Genomic DNA, 19,689 nt, shown 5'->3' on the forward strand with positions numbered 1-19,689 from the left:
GATGGTGGCCATCTGCCAACCACTAGTCATGAGGGGGGGAAAAAAATCAGTTGTGTGTGGCAGAAGGGTGATGGCAGAAAATAAGGCCTCGGTCATGCAGGCCAAGACACCACTCAGTGACCCCTGGTTAACCACCTGTCACTTGGGGAAAAATGTGTATACCTCCAGCAGCCTCCTTGTGCATGTATGCTTTGGTTGCCAGTGTATTGTGGTTGTAGTTTAAATGTAAGTGACTGACTACTAACAGTCTACTAGCACTGTTGAGTTGTAGTGAAACTGAAGTGACAAAAATTGGAAATAGATGCAACCGTCAAAGTAAAAGCTGTGTATCAGAGCTGCAGCTTACCTTTAGGGTGAACCTTCCCAATTTTACTGTTTGCACTTTTTAATGTTTTACCTCTGCCCAACTAATAGACAGTGACTGTTTGCAGGTCAACATAATATACTATAGACAGTGACTGTTTGCAGGTCAACATAATATACTATAGCCAACCCTGGCAGTCTGCTAGCAAACAAAGCAATCACTAGGATGTTTTCGGTGCAGCACTTTGCCAGTAATGTCAGCAGCACTTTGCCTTGCAGCCTTGATGACCAGCACATGACCTTTTTTTTTTTTTTTTTTTTTTTTTTAATTAATTTTTTTATACATGGTTGAAGTTCTGGTTTGGCTCGCGTACATGCACAGAATCTGCATAAGAGAACAAGCACTGGCAGCTACAGTCCATAGCAGTGCAGCTGGTTTCTGACTGGGATGAGGAACTCTCTTTAAAGGCAGCTGAATGAAGTACCTGACAGTGGATGAACTAACTGGCTGCACCAATCAGATGTACACTGTTAAAGTAGCTTTATACAAAATAGTCCAAGAATAAAAATAAGGAGCTGAAAATGAATGTGTCATGGGTAACTCTTTTAAATTAATTTTGTGTTTTCTTACATTTCAGGAGTGTTGTTTCCCCTGGTTGAAGACGGTACTTTCCAACCAGACTCTGCATTACCATTGCGCCCATGAGGTAACGTCAGGACTTACCGGCCCCTTATTATCACCCTTGGTCCATCCATTTCCCTCCCCTCTTACCCTTCCTTCCTTGCACCTTCCCAACCATGGGCCAAAAGATCTCTGGAACCATTAAGTCAGTCGACGTACGTGGAGAGCCATCATACAGGCCTGTTCGACGTGAACTGCGGGGCCCAGATTTCTGTCGGCCACCTAGGCTGGACTTGCTGCTGGACATGCCCCCTGCAAGCCCAGAGACTCAGCTTCAGCACGCCTGGAACCCTGACGACCGATCACTCAATGTCTTTGTTAAGGAGGATGACAAGCTGACGTTCCACAGACACCCTGTAGCACAAAGCACAGACTGTATCCGAGGTAAGGTGGGATATACAAGGGGCCTCCATGTATGGAGGATTCACTGGCCAGCCAGACAGAGAGGCACCCACGCTGTTGTGGGAGTGGCCTCTGCTGAAGCGCCTCTACACTCGGTGGGCTACACAGCCTTGGTGGGCTCAGACTCGGAGTCCTGGGGCTGGGACTTGGGTCGGAACAGACTCTACCATGATGGGAAGAACCGGCCTGTTTCCACATCAGCACCCACATATCCCTCTTTCCTGGAGCCAGATGAATCGTTTGTGCTTCCGGACTGTCTGACAGTGATACTAGACATGGATGAAGGCACGCTGAGCTTCATGGTAGATGGACAGTACTTAGGAGTGGCTTTCAGGGGGCTGAAGGGCAAGAGACTCTATCCTATCGTCAGCGCTGTGTGGGGGCACTGTGAAGTGTCGATTCGTTACGTTAACGGACTAGATCGTAAGTACAACACTGTGTTTTCTGCACTTTAATCTTTGAAATTATTTTTCTGACAAGCTGGCACAAAAGGTTCTGTTCAGTAGGGCTGGGCCATATCATACCGTTCACGGTAATACCGGTATAATGTTGGGCAACGATAAGAAAATGCCATAGAATATGGGTAAAACGCACATGCACAGTGCCTTTGTTTTCATATGCACATGGCGGAAAAAACATGGCAGCGACAGAGAATGAAAAAGGCGAAAGCGGATCGTTGAATGAAACCGATGAACCAGAATTGGTTTGTAAAAATGCTGCAACTTCAGTGATGTGGAACTGGTTTAGCTTTCGTCCGTCAGATACACAACAAAGCACTATTTTTGGTAGAGCATGCTAGCGGGCCGTCGTTATTACCTTGTTTTTTGGAAAATGCGGAACACTTAAAATCAATCCTTTGATTTTTCTGAAAGTCGACAGTGCCCCTTATAATCCCGTGTGCCTTATGTATGAATTCTGGTTGTGTTTACTGACCTCAAAACGATTTTATGTGGTACACGGCGCTGGAAAATCTGTCAAATGTTTTAGTACGACTTTGCTAAGCTACGAAGCCGCACCGCTTGATGGATTGTTGGAGCATTACGGCTACCGTAGTCAGGAGCCTCACGGAGTGATACATACTGTGCTTCAACATAATATTATCGTATTGTGTGTGTGTGTGTGTGTGTGTGTGTGTATATAACCTCTTAAGTTTTGTGGATATTATACATGGTTATGCTGAGGATATGTCGGCCAATTTCCACTGGAAATGCTTTTTGGTTAAACTGTCAGCAAGGAATTTGCATTTGCACTGTTAAATTTTTATATAACTTTAATGCACATAAAAAAACAGCTGCTTGTTTAAGTGAAAATACATTGATGTTTTTTTTTTTTTTGCACTAATAAAGTTGTGGAGTTGTAAAGTATTTTGTCTAGTGTCAATTATATCGTCAGTTATAGCGTTATCACAAATTTTCGAATGTATATCGTGATAAATATTTTTGGTCACATGCTCTACTGTTCAGATCAGTTTTGTTTTGTTTTTTTGTTTTGTTTTTTTTGTTTGTTTTTTGTTTGGGATGTAGAACAAGTTCACAATGAGTCGTCTAAATGCAAATTCCCTCAGAGCAAGCACTAAGTGACTGGGAAGAAAAAACTCCCTTTTAAAAGTAAGACAGCTCTAGCAGAACTAGGCTTAGGGAGGAGCAACTGCTTGCTGTGACTGATTGGTGGGTGAGGGGAACACATGGAGAGATGAAGAAAGTGTTGCAACAGAAATGACATAGGAAGGGAAGATATAATTTCTTTCCATTCCCTTTACGGTCTTCAGTAATCTCCAGCATCTGCTTTTACCTTCTGCTGTTTGTTTTCTGACAGTGTTGAGCTTTAATACTGTATAATTTATCAAAACATGTTACATAGCATGCATTTAGGGGAGCACTTTCCAAAGTGAGACTGGCACAAATTGAATGTCTTGACTTTTCTGCTTAATTCTTGTTTAAGTTTTGCATGGGCTTCTCTTACTAGAGCTCATGCAGCTTTTTAGGTTGTCTGTGGACTGCTGTGTTGATACCTACTTGAACTTAATTTGTAGTCAGCATGCACACACAGATTTGAGTTTCATATATATATATAGAGAGAGAGAGAGATCTAGAGAGAGAGAGATATATAGAAGTGTAATAACTTTCACGGTGTGAAAAGCACATAACTCGTAGCTCTCTACCGAGTCGACTAGAGCCAGTTTTGCTGATTGCATTTGCATCGCTGCAGAAATGCGGAGAGTTGGATGTGTTGGGCAAATTTTCCACACTGTGGATATGTAATGTTTATGGCTGCAAATCAGGAAAGACTTCTATTTAGAGCAGCTCATTAGGGCTTCAGTGACCCAGGGTGTGATTTGTGCTGTAGCATCTTGGAGTCCAGCGAAACTGGGAGAGGAGGGAGCAATTCTAGCAAAGGCATGTTTATCTAATATTTAATACACGAGTGATGTGGAGGATTACCCATTGGTAATAGTGTGGATGATTTCCAAGTGCTTATAACATGTGTTGGCTCTCAGGATATATGGTTTGAGGCAGTTAGAAATGCTCAATGAATTTCCATCTACAAAAAGCCCACAATAGGAGGGACTGCTGCTTTGTTAACCACTAGGAAGCAGCTGAAAGATGTCTCTGTACTAAAGCGTGCTATTCATACTTCATTTGTGGCACTTTCATACAGACTTCAACTTTCAGACACGCAGAAGGCAAACATCCAGCTCTGTCCATTTCACTGCTGTCCCAAACTTAAACATAATGAATGTGCGTGCGTGCGTGCGCTGGCTTTGTGTGTTTTCTGTTAAATGTCATCATTCCCTAACCCAGAGACTGGAGTCGGCTCAGATTGCGTAACAGCCCTGCCCTCAGTCAACCCTCCAGCTCTTGCCTGCATGTTGCGCGCAGGCCCAAAACAGGCTGGGGGCGTTGCCAACAGTGTGGCACGGACGCCGTGTCCATGGCTGTGAGCCATGTGTGGACAGCAGACAGTTGAGGGGGAGTTCTGGAGGATTTCCCAGTGTGCTTCTGAGTTAAGCGTCTAGCCTTGAATGGTGAGAAACTTAAGGTTAAAGTTGGCTCTGTGAACAAAACATGCCACCGTACATCTGTCGTTACATCATGACGATCACACTTGTTGCGTATATATGATAACATTTTCCCATCTTCGTGTGAAGGTGGGATTTGGCTAGTGTGAAAAATATGTTAAAATACTAATGTGGTCTGTGTAAGGATTAGGCATGGCACTTTTCTTTGACTAGTTTCAGTTCACAAATCACTGTATGCTAGTCCTTTTTATATCAGTGATAAGCCCTTGGACAGCTAGTAACATGGTTGAAACGGAGAATCCACTTTAAAGTTGTATGCTATCAAAAAGAGGGATTTCATTGAGTGTTCTGAATGTATGGATCCACGGCTGAACGTGAAGCTGCTGTAATGTCCGGCCCAGACCAAAGGAAATCTTGCTTTGAAGTGTTAACATTTACTGCTGTTTTCAAAAAGTGAGTACAACACAGCCCCGAACTTTAGAAGGTCGAGGTATTTCTTCTCTCTGTCCTACAGAACATTTGGTCAATTGTTTTTATTGTCAATATATGGCGACACATTTAAGCAGCCGACTGTCAGCCAGTGGTATCATTCTTTTAATGTAATGTGATTTCAGAGTTCGGTCACAGCGATGATCAGTGGAATGTCCTGAGGATATAAGCTCGGCTGTCCACTTGGCCCCTCAGTTAGGTCTAATAAGAGGATGTGGGTATGTGGTTGTATGGTGTACAGTTTCCCACATATAAGAGCTCAATGTGTTTTGTTTTGTCTTTTATTTTTATTTTTTTTGGGTGGGTGGGGGGGGGGGGTGAAAAGTGTGAAAGCCACACCACAAGGCTCAGGCCTTTTGGAGGTCGTTTGATTGTCGGGTACTCTGTGACTAGGGCTGTCCAAAAAAACAAACTATTCTAATCAACAGTAAAAATTACTGTGGGATTAGATATTCATTCATTGCTGTCTTTCATGATTGTTGCCTATTTTTGTGCGTGATACTATTTGAAGTTCTGGCATCATGACAGCATCGTTTGTGACTAGAAAAGATAAAGGACTGGTATCAGGAGCTGCCGTCCTGCAGGTGGTACTCCTCATTCAGCAGTGATGATGGTGATCTTTGCGATGGATGTAAAAGTTAAAAACATGAAATGCTAAGATGAGTTTCCAAAAATACCTACTCGGGTAAATTCTTTGCGGCAACATAGACCTAATCGCATATAAGATGTAGCTAAAAGGTGTGCCAGTATAGCATGGAAGTGACTATACAGCAGTCTGCACTGGTCTGTCAGGAATGGATGTGCTTTTAGCAAGTAAATTGTTAGTGATTCTCATTAGTTTAACTCTCAGAACATTTATAGTTTGTTTTCTATTGACGAGCTTCATTAGTCTTTGCAAAAATAAACCGTTTGTTTTCATTTTCATTTTGCTTAACATTTTAAATTATAGATTAATGATCCATGAATCGACACAATCGTACTCCCATTTGTCTGCCTGGTATATCGTGTTTTTGTCTGTTGAGTTTGGAAGTCTCAAATGTTCAGACGAGCCTGTGTTGTGGCAGATTGCACATGGGAGATCAGTGTATGATATTAGACACAAAGCACATCTCTCTGATGTAGAGAAGAATAGAAGCGTCAATATGTATGCTCGGAGATGTCAGTGCTCCCTTATTCCTGGGTCTCACAGAGGATTCACTGATTGTTCGCTTTCTTGGTTTTTCATGTGTCATGTAGTTCTTTCATTCCTTTCTTCCCCTCGTTCTACCCCCACTTGGACTCCTTTGTTCTTCATCCCACTCCCCAGGAAGCGAAAAGAGATGAGTATCCTTTTACCCTTCTCCTGTCTGTATTGTCCCTTAATACCCCACATTAAAGCAGTTTTCTCATCCTCACAGACTCAACGCCAAACTTTGGTCTTGAGTCCCAGATACAGTTGAAAGCCACACCTACTGAGACGGGATTTATTTGTTTATTTATTATTATTATTATTTTGATTATTTATTATTTTTACTTTTTTAAATCACTTTTATACCTGTAACTGGCTATCATGGTGTCACTGGATTTTGGCCTGATCTTTCTATCAACCACACCAGGCCTCATGATACCACAGTCGGTGTAATGGCAGCAATTTACACCACATAAGAAGGGGTTCAGACATCCTGCTGACATGCATGTCCACCCCTGGTTGTAAATCAACTGTGTTTGCCTCCAATTCTCATTGTGTTTCATTACCTCCCTCCTGTTTCATCGTCTTTCTCCCCCTTCCTTTCAACACTGATACCCCCCCCCCCTTTTAATTCCAGTATTTACACACCCATTTGTTGTGGTGGTAGGTAGGGCTGGGCCATATCGTACCATTCACGGTAATACCAGTATAATGTTGGGCAACGATAAGAAAATGAAATATTGCGATAGAATATGGGTAAAACGCGCATGCGCAGTGCCTTTGTTTTCATACGCACATGGCGGGAAAAAGCATGGCGGCGACAGAGAATGGCAAGGGTGAAAGCAGATCGGTGAATGAAACAGATGAACCAGAATTGGTTTGTAAAAATGCTGCAACTTCAGTGGTGTGGAACTGGTTTAGCTTTCGTCTGTCAGATACACAACAAAGCACTATTTTTGGTAGAGCATGCTAGCGGGCCGTCGTTATTACCATGTTTTTTGCAAAATACGGAACACTTAAAATCAATCCTTTGATTTTTCTGAAAGTCGGCAGTGCCCCTTATAATCCCGTGTGCCTTATGTATGAATTCTGGTTGTGTTTACTGACCTCGAAACGATTTTATGTGGTACACGGCGCTCGAACATCGGTCAAATGTTTTAGTACGACTTTGCTAAGCTACGTAGCCGCACCGCTTGAGGAGCATTAGGCTAACGTAGGCAGGAGCCTCGCGGAGTGATACGTACTGTGCTTCAACATAATATTACCGTAGTGTGTGTGTGTGTGTGTGTGTGTGTGTAACCTCTTACGTTTTGTAGATATTATACATGGTTATGCTGAGGATATGTCGGCCAATTTCCAACTGCCTTTTGGTTAAACTATCAGCAAGGAATTTGCATTTGCACTGTTAAATTTTTATATAACTTTAATGCACATAAAAAAAAGCTGCTTGTTTAAGTGAAAGTACATTGATGTTTTTTTGTTTTTTTTGTTTTTTTGTTTTTTTTTTGTTCACGAATAAAGTTGTGGAGTTGTAAAGTATTTTGTCTAGTGTCAATTATATCGTCAGTTATATCGTTATCGCAAATTTTCAAATGTATATCGTGATAAATATTTTTGGTCCTATCGCCCTGCTCTAGTGGTCGGTTGCTGTGGAAACGGGTTAGCTGACTTTTTCTTTTGTGTGCAAAGGTGGGTGGTTAATTGTTGATCAGTCACTTTGCTCACTAGTTTGTTGGTCAAGGATTGCCCCATGTAAAAGCCATAGTTTCTTCTTCCTTGCTGTCTGGCGTTCAGCACTGTTAGCAGTGTTCACAGCACAGATGCAAGCTGTAACTTAATTTATGCAAGGTCTAAGATTAAGGTTGAGCTCATTCACTGACTTGCAAGCACTTACCAAGTGTGGGTTGTTGCTTTTTTTTTTTTGTCTTTTTTTTTTTTAAATCCAAAGTGTTATGCTTGCTATTAAGTCAGAATGTGGTGTTGTTGATCAAAATGTCCCACTTCTAGTATCGAATAGATGTAACAGTCAGACATGTTTTCTGGCTAAAGTGATCCTGGTAATTCTATCTGCCCATTTTGGTGTAAATTAAGCATTTAAATGAAGTACCCTTTGAAGTAAAGAGGACATCAGTTTAGGACTTGTGATCAGCACTGATGACTGGCTGAGTGCTGCTCTTGTGGGTGCACTTTGAGTAGAACAATGAAACAGTGGTCTCAATGACACCCTTTTTCAACTGGTGTTCTATCCTATATTATGTACCACAGAGCTTTCAAACTGCTGCTACATGCATTTGGTTATGATTGACAGCAATTAGAGATTTGACTGAGGTAGTGGGTAAACAGTTGGGTCTCTCTTGCAAGACTGCATGTAAAGATGGATGACGCATTATAGCTGCCTTTCACCGTACACCAGAGATGTCATAATATTAACATGGCAGATCCCATCTTGGTAATATTTAGCTTCACTACTAAGGAGCTGTCACACTAAGGGCCTTCCTAAGACGTATTAGAAAGCTTCCCAGGCAGAACTGGTATGGAATGACCACTGGAGCTAAACACATTTATACTAAGCCCATTTAAGATTGGTTGTTTGTTTGCCTATAATGTTGCATGTGCTTTTAGCTATCACTTATTTTAGTGGTCTGTGTAGTAATTCTGTTGTTAGCCTCCATTTCTTGAGCAGAGACTAAATTCATGGCAGTTGATTGCGTGGAACTCGTTTGTTTGCCGATGCAATGTAAAAGGAAGCGAGAAGCCAATACAAAATTCTTCCACTAATGATATCTGATTCATTTAGCATTCTGAGTGGACCATTCAATTTAGATAGCTGCATTGCCAATTGCGTATAGAGAGAAATCCCTTTGGGGTTTTTTTAAAAACCACAGTTTCCTTCATCGCCCACACAGGTCATCTTGTTCTGTCCATTCCAAGACATCTCTCTGGCTCCCTTTTCCCCTCATTTTGGGAACAGAGCTGCTTAAGCACCTTAAGGGCTATTTATATAGACACATGCACCCATCATTTTAAAAGTAGGTCTGACAACCGCACCAGTTTTATGCTAATGTATTGGATAAGCATGGCTAGGAGCCTGTTACCTCAGTACATTTGTCATATTGAAGGAAGGCAGGGAAAAGTGGGTGGAATTCAAGGATCACTAAATTGGAACACGTGCCAGAAAGATGGACCTACCTAAGCCCCAATTTCTAAGTAAAACATAACTAGGTCGTCTATTATGGTGAGCTGATGTCTATGCACTTAAAATTAGTGGGCTGCACATGTGAAAGTAAAGGGAACCATCAACAGTTACCCACAAGCCGTCACACCTGAGTGAGGCCAGACAAACTGACGTGCTGCCAACTCTGAGCTCACCTCCCCTTCCTACGCTTTGTTCTTGTTTAAGTGTTAGGTGGGTGTGGGTGCCTGCCAGCCTGCGGGCCTCTTCTGTCCACCTAGTGCATCAGGTGCTCAGTCGTCCTTATCCACATGTTTTCATACTCCATCTCCCCTTTAGTGTGCCGTAAATCTGTCAGTTGAGTCTCTGGCTATTCCAAATAAGTCATGAGTGCGGTAGGTGAAAGGGAGAGCGCACACTTGGACACTCACACGGCAGACTGGAAGCAGGAGGAAAGATAAAGAATTGGCAAAGAGCTCCACTTTTAAGCTGACTTAAATGCCTCCAAAGGATGATAAAGATTCTTTGCTAAACCTACTCTAACAGTCAGTTTGCATGTCAGATGACATGCATGGTGCTGAACCAGTTTTGGGTTGAATGGCAATAATGCGGTGCGTCAGTGTTTTCTTTGGAAACAATATATGAAGTGCCCGAAGCACATTTTATTAGAATAGATTGAAATAAAATGCAAATCAGTGTCTTGGATAATATTTCGAAACAGTTAAACTTTACTGAAAACTGCAGCAGATTCTGATTATTTCTGCTGTAAGGAATAATGATTTCATCAACTGCATGAAGACAGTGGGCATGTCCAGTGGTTCATTCTCTGGAAAGTGAGGTTATGAGATTCTCACACTTTAGTTCACCTCTTTATTGATTCTTTAGTTGTTATTTGTTTGGTGAAGCTTTAATTAGTTATTGTGCTATGGAAACCAAAAATCCCTTATAAAAACTGTTACCTATACTTAGAGCTGGGCGATATGAGATTTATTCACATCACGATATGTTTTTTTCATTTCAGGCGATAACGATATCTATCACGATATAAGCCAAATAACTATATTTGTAAGATTTAAATTTCACAAGTAAAATGTGAAATAATCAGCAGCTTGTTTTTATTTAAATATTTATTTCCCATAATAAGTTCAACAGGGTAGATGTACTTAAGGAACATGAGACTTTTTCAGATAAAGGCAAATATTGCAAACTACACAAAAGGCAGCCGCTAAAGTGTTTAAGTTTCAAAATAGAACAAACGAAACAGACTACTAAATTGTCAATTCCACTTAGAAACAAAATATTAATTCTAAAAATAAATCTTAGTTTGTTTTACAGAAGAACAGACAAAACTGACTAACTTTTGTCAATATCAAATAAACTGAGAACTAAAAGGAAATTCTCACTCTCCTTGTTGTATAGCTGAGCTTTTCAAACAGTTTTAACAGTTACTTTAGTCTGACAAAAGCCGAATGACGAATTAGCGCTTCCAGTCAGAGACTGAGGCTACGTCCACACGTACACGGGTATTTTTGAAAACGGAGATTTTCCGTTTTCGTTTTAAAAAAATAATCCCGTCCACACATAAAGGCAGAAATGAAGGAAAACGCTGCTATGAACATGCCAAAGCAGCAGGTGGCGCTAGATTCCTAACCGTGCAGAAATATTGGCCAATCAGAAGTCTAGAAGCCTCGGTGGGAAAAAGTAAACAAAGCTGGGGCATAGAAGCAGAACCGAGTCGTATGTGTGGACGGACAGTAACTGTGTGTATATGTAAGCATTTAAACACTGCAGAGAGTAGAATTAACAGTATTGTAGAAATTCATTTCACCGAAACAATAACGTGGCGCACAGTGTGACGCATGCACCAGTTCATTGTATTTCCAGACTTGCTTTCGGCACAATTTACAGTGCACGCTACTCTGTTTTTTGTCAGACTTGAAATAGCCGAAATACCTTCAAACTACGGAGCTTCTATGGCTCTTCCGTTCGACAATCTCTCCGGCGTTGTAACCATCATCTGTTTTCTCTTCGGTCACGCTCGGTTGATTTTTCTAGTCGGCACACTCATTTCCTCCATTATGCGCTGGCTGCTTCCCAAACAAACACACGTGCGGCTTGGCACTTGTGCTGTACGTTACAAGTCACGCGACGTGACGCTGCGGCTGTGATTGGTTCGGCTCTGCGCTACTTAATTTGGATTGGCTGATCTTTTTTTTTTTTTTTTTTTTTAAGAGGACAAGAGCGGCGAAGTCTATCACGATAGCTTAATTTCTCTATCGAGTAAAAGTTATATCGCGATACATATCGTTATCGTTCTATCGCCCAGCTCTACCTATACTTAACAGAAGCACAACCTGAACAGATGGTTTATGTAACACAGCGTAAGACTGTATATAAGCAATATTGTCCAAATATGTCACTATATTTTTAACATCACTATGTACACTGATGAAATGGAAATGGGTACACAAGTTTTAAAACGTGTACAGTAGCACTCGAGAATTTAAAAAAAAAAAAAAGAAAGAAAAAAGAAAAAATGTAATTGTGTTAAATTGTATTGTTGCTCATCAGTGATATTCTAAAATGAGCTCCAATATCCCAACAGTCTGAACATAGTCACAGCTGGATGTGGTGTGAAGTCGAATCTGAGACTGATTCGACTGAGACTGAACATATGCAGATTTGAACAGAAGCAGTTTTGTAATCCAAACTCGGATCACTTGTCAGTGTTAGTCGAGTCTATCAGCTGATGGACAGTGCCTACCTTCTGTTAGTGCTCATCATCAGTGTCTGACAGGACCACTTGTCACCCCAGGCAACCCTTACCATGGAGACCAGCTTGTGCCGGCAGTGACTGGCTTCCAGCAAGTTTGTAGAAACCCCACATCCCTCAGGAGAGCACTGTCAGAGAGTAATGAGTGAAATACTGCAAATAATGGTTTTTCACATGTAATGACATCATTGCACTCTAAATAATGAAGTTTTTTTTCTTCTTCTCTTTTTGCTCAGCTCTCCTTGCTGATGCATGCACATGTAGTACCTCTGAAAACAACTGTTGTAGGTGTGGGCTGAGATAAATGTACATTAAACATGCTGACCTCTATAGGAGTACAAAAAGACATTAAGGAACCACTTATAGCATTCATAATTCACATCAATATTCATAAGCATATAAACCTAATGCTGACATGATGCACACTCATTTATGACAAATGTACATGGACATGCACACACGCACCCACACAGAGGCCCAATCTTAGCAGATTTTAGACTTTCTGTCATTTGACTGACAGGCTCATAAAGAAATTCTTAATGTAATTATAAGTCATTAAAAATAAATTTTAAACCTATTTCAAATGTGCAAGAAGAAGATGGACTCTTCTTGCTGCAATTACAGCTGAGGCACGCAAAAACTGTAGTCAGTGTGGCTACAGAGCAGAAAAATATGAACTAATTGGACTGCAGCTGGGTGGTTGCTTGAGTGTAATCAAATACATCAAGAAATGTTGTTGCAAAGGAATATTTTAATTTTTTTTATATGCATTCCCCTGTTACAGACACCTGTCTGGTTATTTCAGCCATAGTGATCTCATCTGTGTAACAGGGGGAGACATAAATGTGTTGTGTAATGTTGTATGTGTATTTTTTATATTTATTTTTTTTAAACACAAGTGATCAGAAGTCATCAAAGGTTCTCTGAACGAAGGTCTCCAAGCACTCGCTCCCCCTTGCACTGTGCACTACTTCTGCAGCGCAGTGTGGAAGAAGCGCTCTGCAGGGGTCATAGATATTCCAGCACCTTAACAATACAGGTGAAAAAACTCCATTAGAACAATGCTCCACTAGTTTATCCAAATAATCAAATACTCACATTAATTGTAATTGCACTGTATCAGAGTGTGTGCATGTAAGAGAACCCACAAATACAAAATGCATGGTTGAAGCTGTTGCTGCACAGTGATTCATGACATCTGTTGATTTGAGTAACATGCAAAAAAATCTGTCATTAACACCAAGCTGCTGGTTTACACATCGTGTACTTGGGAACACCATAGACTCATGTACATGGACACTGTATGACATCTTATAGTCACTGACATTTTTCACCTCATTTAACGATCCTATCCTTATTCATCCTTTTTATATTAATGCTGCAGGAACATGATCAATATTATTGAGGCTTTTTCCAGTGAATGCAAAGCAATGTCAGGACCAGGTCTGCAACCACATGCAGTCAAAATCCAGTTTTTTCCACAGCCAATGTTCAGAATTGGCCAGATGCCCTTCTGGACTGTGACCTTTGAAACCAGTGACCTTTCACTTCCCAAGTGATTGCGTTAACCACTGCACTAGGGAGTAATGTGAGAAAATTCCACAAAGCACTGGAGGAACCACCGGTTTCTTTATTCCCCCCAAGTCCCAAGGAGAATGTTCTAATTGTACTGTAATGTGAATTATTCAATGCGGCAGTAGATCCATTGCCAATATTATGTCAGTATGACAGACGTCCTTCAGAATTTTCCATTTGTTTAAAAAATAAAAAAAAATCAGCTTAAAACTAAGTGTAAGTACACTTGTGAAAATGTGAACAACCCTTTATAGAACCTACTTCTATAACCTAGAAGTCCAATTAGAGCAGTGGTATTGTAGCTGTAAATTGGGGTGTGCAGCTGTGTCTTTATTGGGGGATCTGCTGCTATTAAGCTACTTTTTAATACAGTCATTTCCATCTGAGCTGAAACAACTGAATTTGGCTCAATTTTAACAGGCTACAGTCAGATGCAGACAGTGGACTGCACAGAGCACATTTGCATCTGAGTCTTTACCGGTACAGTGACATCACATAGTGGGGGTGCAAGGAGCTGGTTACTATGGAAACTATCCATATGCTAAGGCTACTGCTAGTAGGCTGATTGATTGCTGTCAAGGGAACATGCATATGCACAGGCTCCACGTGCACCAAGAGCGCGTTCCTTGTTCTCGAGAGCAAAGTTCAGCCCGTCACAAGCTGCAGGCTGAATGGAGATGATGTTGTATCATCGGTTTATATTGCAAAGACTTAAGTTCTAATCTGCTAAGCTGCTGCGCTAAAGAATGAACTTGCCTTTGCAGAGAGAGGCTAATAAGATGTTGGAGGGATGCAATTGGCCTGCCAAGTATTTCACTTGCTGCTGTGAAGGATTATCGGCTGTACAGTCTCATTGCACACATCGCTGCACATTGTCTATATTAAGTCGGAGTTCATTCAACTCGTCTTTGTGATATGGGCTTGTTGATGTGGCTACAAATAAATCCACACTGCCACATGTCCACAAAGAACCCTTAACAAAGACTTCTCATTAAGCATGCGACACTCACATAAATCCAGACAGCTCTACTCGATTTCCTTATGCCTGTTCAGCTGCTGGATTTCATCACTTCCCCTCACTGTGCTTTCAAAACGTCACTTAGCAAAACCACAGCAGAGAGATTTGGTGGGATGTTCGCCATGATTTACAAATAACATGACAAGCATGAGGACGGAAAGCCCATCAGCTTTGATTGTAACAAAGACGTAAAATGATGAAGGCGGTTTTTAATTAGTATTGATGTGTGCTTGTCCAGCCTCACCAGCTCCTGCTGCCTTTCAGCTGTGATTGCCATTCAGCGGTCATGAAGCCACAGTGGCAGCAGTTCATGCCCAGAGGAATGCCCGAGGTCTCTTGATGAGCTCCATGTGCTTGATTTCCATGAACACTTGTCAGAATAGTCCTCATGTATGCACATCATAGGAGTTTGGCAGAGGGTTTCGGTTTGTGGTAATACTGCATACTGTTAACTGTAGAGAGTAAGGGCTCGGTCAGTCATAGCCCTTGTTGCTTTTCTGTGGATGTTTAAAATGTATTTTCATTGCTTCAGACTGTAAGCAGGTTCTGGAAACAGTCAATCTGACGTTGTTCCATCTAAAAGCAGTCAAATCTGGAACAAGTTCCAACTCTCAGAATTTATTTCATTTTCATACTGTGGATATTTTGAGTAACAGGACCGTGAAGTACATATGAGTGGTTTGAAATTTTGATTTTTAGTTTAGGGCTCAAAAAGGCTTGAAAAAAATTATGACTTCATAAGTACGGGAACTGGCCCCATTATATTACACCCACCCTAAGTGTCATAATCAGTCAGCTTTGCACATTTGGGATTGATCATAGTTTCATAGACATAAAACTGCACCACTTTACTGTGTTTGCTGAATCAACGGCTGGGTTGATCCAGTCTGTGTTTTTAGTGTTTCGTGTAGATTCCCATCTTAATTCTTAAGAACCTGTCACTGGCAGATGTTCTCAATGTTATCTTTTTTTTTTTTTGTTTTTTTTTTAATAAACAAGCTTAATATTTGACAGCTGTGATCATGCTGTCACGGTTGGAAACACGAGGAAAAGCCAAAACTTTGTTACATAAAAGAGAACTGCATCCCATCATTGGCACGTTTTCACACATCATACTGTATATCAGCGATCCCCAACCTTTTTTGCGCCACGGACCGGTTTATGCCCGACAATATTTTCATAGACCGGCCTTTAAGGTGTCGCGGATAAATACAACAAAATAAAACTAGTACCGGTACCGAAATTTTTTTTTTATTCATAACACACGTGAAAAGACCAAGGAAAACCGAGTAAATGATAACAAAACGCTGAAAACCGATAAAAACCCTTAAAACTGTACATTTCACACCTGAGCCTCAACTCTCCCGGCCCTTTACCAAACGACTCACGTACCGGTCCGAGGCCCGGGGGTTGGGGACCGCTGCTGTATATGATCATATGGGCCATGTAATGTTATGGCAGATGATGGAGACTGTAAGTGTGTGCTGTGGCCCTCCTTAGATTGTTTCAGCTAGCTGACTGAACAGATGGAAATAGCATTCGTGCTGATGGATGTGGTTACTGAAAACATCTACTTTGGGAAGAAAATCTAGTATCAACTGTGTTTGTGTGTGAGTAATTGTTGTGTTGTGATTGTGTGTAACTGAAGTGGATCCTGCAGGTCAGGTTGGCTCACGGAAGTGTCTTTCTTCAATATTTACCCCCGTCAACTAGAGGGTGTGTGTGTGTGTGTGTGTGTGTGTGTGTAACTGGGTTTTTATGCAGGTGTAAACGTCTCTCCTCATGTCCTTCACACAGTGTTTAAGTGGACTCCAAGCAGCAGGAATTCTGCTTCACCAGATGGTGCTTCCAGGTGGAGCAGCTTGACATCCGTACAGGGGTAGCAGTTTAAGAGGCTTGTCTGTGTGACATGCACAGACATCAGTTGCCTCTAAAACTGGTGGGAGGGAAGTTGGCGTGCTCTGCTGGGCACACTCTGTTGGAAGTGATGACAAGTGTATATATTTAAATGTTGTTAACAGCTGCTTCTCTTTCCATTCGCATGTATGAAGATGCAACGTAATTAAAGTAGTCGTGAGATTGCCCCCACCCAAAAAAGGCTGCTACACTTTGAGTGCTGTAACATTAGTTTGACTGATGTTTTACACTTCAGAACAACAGAGTTGCATTTATGCAAGGTCACAAGGTCGCATCTGCCTTATGATCACACTCATAAACCTTTTTCCTTAAGTATTATCTTTGTGCAATCAGTCCATTAAAAAGAAGAAAGAAATTCCTCGTGTTCTTGTGTTTTGCAGTAATAATTTAACAAAGTCCTAATCAAACAAAGCATTTTACACTCTGCACAGAATGTCAGCTCCTGGTGTTTACTTGACAACCCGTCACTGAGTGTCTGTTAACTGCAGCAGCAGTTGCTCTATAATGACACAAAACGATGAAACAAATGTTAACATGTATCACTGGGTTTGCTCCCTCTGGTTTACAATGGTTAATGAGGCTTGAAAGGGACGACCTATGCTCACTCCTAGCTCCCTGCTTGTTGTTCTTGGGTTCGACCAGAGTAGTTTTGCATGGTTCAAAATGCAAAAAAGTTCAGCCATTAGTGGCAAATGCTCCTCCCTGCGCCTGGTTCTTCCTTCCCGCTGTTCCAAATTGCTTGCTTGTTGGGTCGTCTGATTGCTGGGCTTTTCTTTCTCTTATTGCAGGCGCTGTTAATTTTGACAGCAGTGTTTTAGTTCTGACTGAAAGGTCATTTAGTCACTTTGAAAGCATCCAACTATTTCAGTTTTTGTCAATTAAGTGTCCTAAATCTAGTTGGTGTAAAAGTTTGTAGTTTATTACTACCATGACCTACGGTTTTGTTTTGCAAAGTGTCTTACTGTCCTTGATATGAAATGTGTCTACATGTTTATGCTTCTTTATGCTTTCCTGCCTCACAGGAAATATTGCCCAAACTTAAAAATTAATGTAAACTGTGACTAAAATGACTCTGGACATGATTTGTCATCTATACCTGGAGCATTTTGAAGTTGTTCCTTGGCCCGTTTGGACTCTAACCCGTGTCTGTGCTCTCTTCTATCTCTAACAGCGGAGCCCCTCCCCCTCATGGACCTGTGCAGACGAGTAGCTCGACTGGCTCTGGGTAGAGAGCGCATCCATCACATTGACACACTCCCCTTGCCGCAGACACTAAAGAACTACCTCCAGTACCAGTGACGGCACATACATATTAAACGCACACAGCAAGAAACTGAGGCCCATTTGTTCTTATGGTAACCAGCCTCTGGACTGAACATCAGACATCTGCTGAGGATGCAGGCGATGACATTGAACAGGTGGTTAAGATGCCACCGCAAAGGGTTTTGTTTACACAAGTTTGGGGGTTTTCCATTTTGGGTGTTTTTATCTTCTGGTTTTATGCTCTTATTTTTTATTTTTTTTGACTTGTTTCCATCTTCTGACAGATGACTATAGGAGCTGATGAATGAAATGAAGGGAGCGAGAGATTAAAAGAGAACGTGTCAATCCATTTTCCTATGTCGAGTCTAACCACATGTCCTCAGATAGAAATGCTGTGGTTTTCGGGTAACAGTTTACCCAGACATCTGCTGTGCACAGACTCTGTGGAGGCTTCCTCGGGAACATATTGATATTTATATTCCCAACAACACAGCAGGCTCTGTGGAGACTCGACAATCCCTGCAAAGCCACACGCAGTTCTATTTCTGCTGCTGTGTACACGGCACACATGGATCACGTATAGGCAGCCTGTGTATAGAAACAATGTGAGCCCGGTCTGTAGCAAGAAGACGACTCTCTGACAAGCAGGCAGTAATACACGCAGGCTAGAAAACAACCCCGCTCTGGTTTCAGATTTTTAAATCGTCCTTCTCTCTGCTGCCAGCTGTACTCTCTCTCTTTCGTTCAGTATCTCTCCACCCCTCGCTCCAATGTGATTTTTAAGCCCCCGTCAGGCTTAGTGAACTGAAAGGACCGCAGACACGCCGTTGGTCGGCTCTCTAGCTCCTCTAACACTGATAGGGATTGATCCAAAGGTGAAGCAGGGGCCCGCTCTGCTACAACACACAAACACACATTTATCAGGAAACGCTTTTTCCCCCCCAAAATTTTAAATGCTGCTTATCCTCCATATGACTTATGATGTTTTTTGTTTTGTTTTTAATCACTGACGTACCCTTAGACTTTTTTTTCTTTTTAAAAAAAAGAATTTTATGGGATTTTGTTTTTCTGCAGGACAGGATGTCTCGCCTGTATGGTTGGAAGAATGTGCTGCCATGAAAATGTTTTAAATGTGAATAAGAATAAACTGAGATGAATTGACACTGCCTGGCTCTGTTCTCTGACATTAAAGATTTATTTTTGGCCTTTTTCCCCCTCAGCTGTAAAAGCCTGATGGGGGATTGTGGTCACCCCGGTGGGTAGGCGTGATGGACCCAGGTTTGTGAATGCTTTAACTTGAGAACGAGGTGACAATAGGAGCATTTGCTAAAAATCTTGGATGAGTTTGAATACGACTGATCTTGACCTCAAGGTCAGTAAGTTTTCTGAAAAACTTGCAAATGCGATAAGTTAAGCGCCAGACCACATAAGATTTTGAAATTGAAACCATGTGTGTCTGAGGGGTAGCACTAATGGCTGCCAGTATTTTTTATTTTTATGAGAAAGAAGGGACATACAGGGTGAGGGGGTGACACGTTGAGGAAACAAGTTTGGGGCAAAATTAAACCCAGGCTCCTGCTGTAGCACATGCTTCACCCACTTGATCCAGTGAGCTAAACCAGTGCTTAGAACACTGATGTGCTAAACTGCAACACTGAGCAGCTGTTTGGTCACCGTGGTCTGCTTTGTCACGTTACATTTGCTAACCGAAGTGGGCTTTTTGTTTTTTCTCTCCCAGATTGTTTTAAATTTAAAGTTGAACCAGAAGCTGAAACCAACTGGAGGGAATGGATTAAAAACATTATACACCTAAGCTGTGCACTTTAGTGAGCACATGTAATCAACATAATACCTACAGTAGGAAGTTATTTCTGGATGTATTAGTACCCGCTTTAAACCACACACACA

General features: G+C 41.5%; 1 protein-coding gene across 3 annotated transcripts in view; it reads left to right on the forward strand.

Annotated features, from left to right (window-relative positions):
* LOC146618335 (SPRY domain-containing SOCS box protein 4-like) overlaps nucleotides 1-19,131 on the forward strand; it is a 61,391-nt gene extending 42,260 nt beyond the window's left edge. For all 3 annotated transcript variants that reach the window (XM_085370420.1, XM_085370422.1, XM_085370421.1), the window contains 2 exons: nucleotides 942-1,810; nucleotides 17,690-19,131. In XM_085370420.1, the coding sequence (XP_085226546.1) occupies nucleotides 1,102-1,810; nucleotides 17,690-17,817 (837 nt within the window). In that variant the 5' untranslated portion in view covers nucleotides 942-1,101 and the 3' untranslated portion in view covers nucleotides 17,818-19,131. The remainder of the gene's footprint in view (nucleotides 1-941; nucleotides 1,811-17,689) is intronic.
* The last annotated feature ends 558 nt before the right edge of the window (nucleotides 19,132-19,689 follow it).

The sequence above is a fragment of the Diplotaxodon limnothrissa genome, linkage group LG14 (assembly GCF_057381915.1).
Source record: "Diplotaxodon limnothrissa isolate DT_005_m linkage group LG14, D_limnothrissa_male_GT1.1, whole genome shotgun sequence".
Lineage (NCBI taxonomy): Eukaryota > Metazoa > Chordata > Actinopteri > Cichliformes > Cichlidae > Diplotaxodon > Diplotaxodon limnothrissa.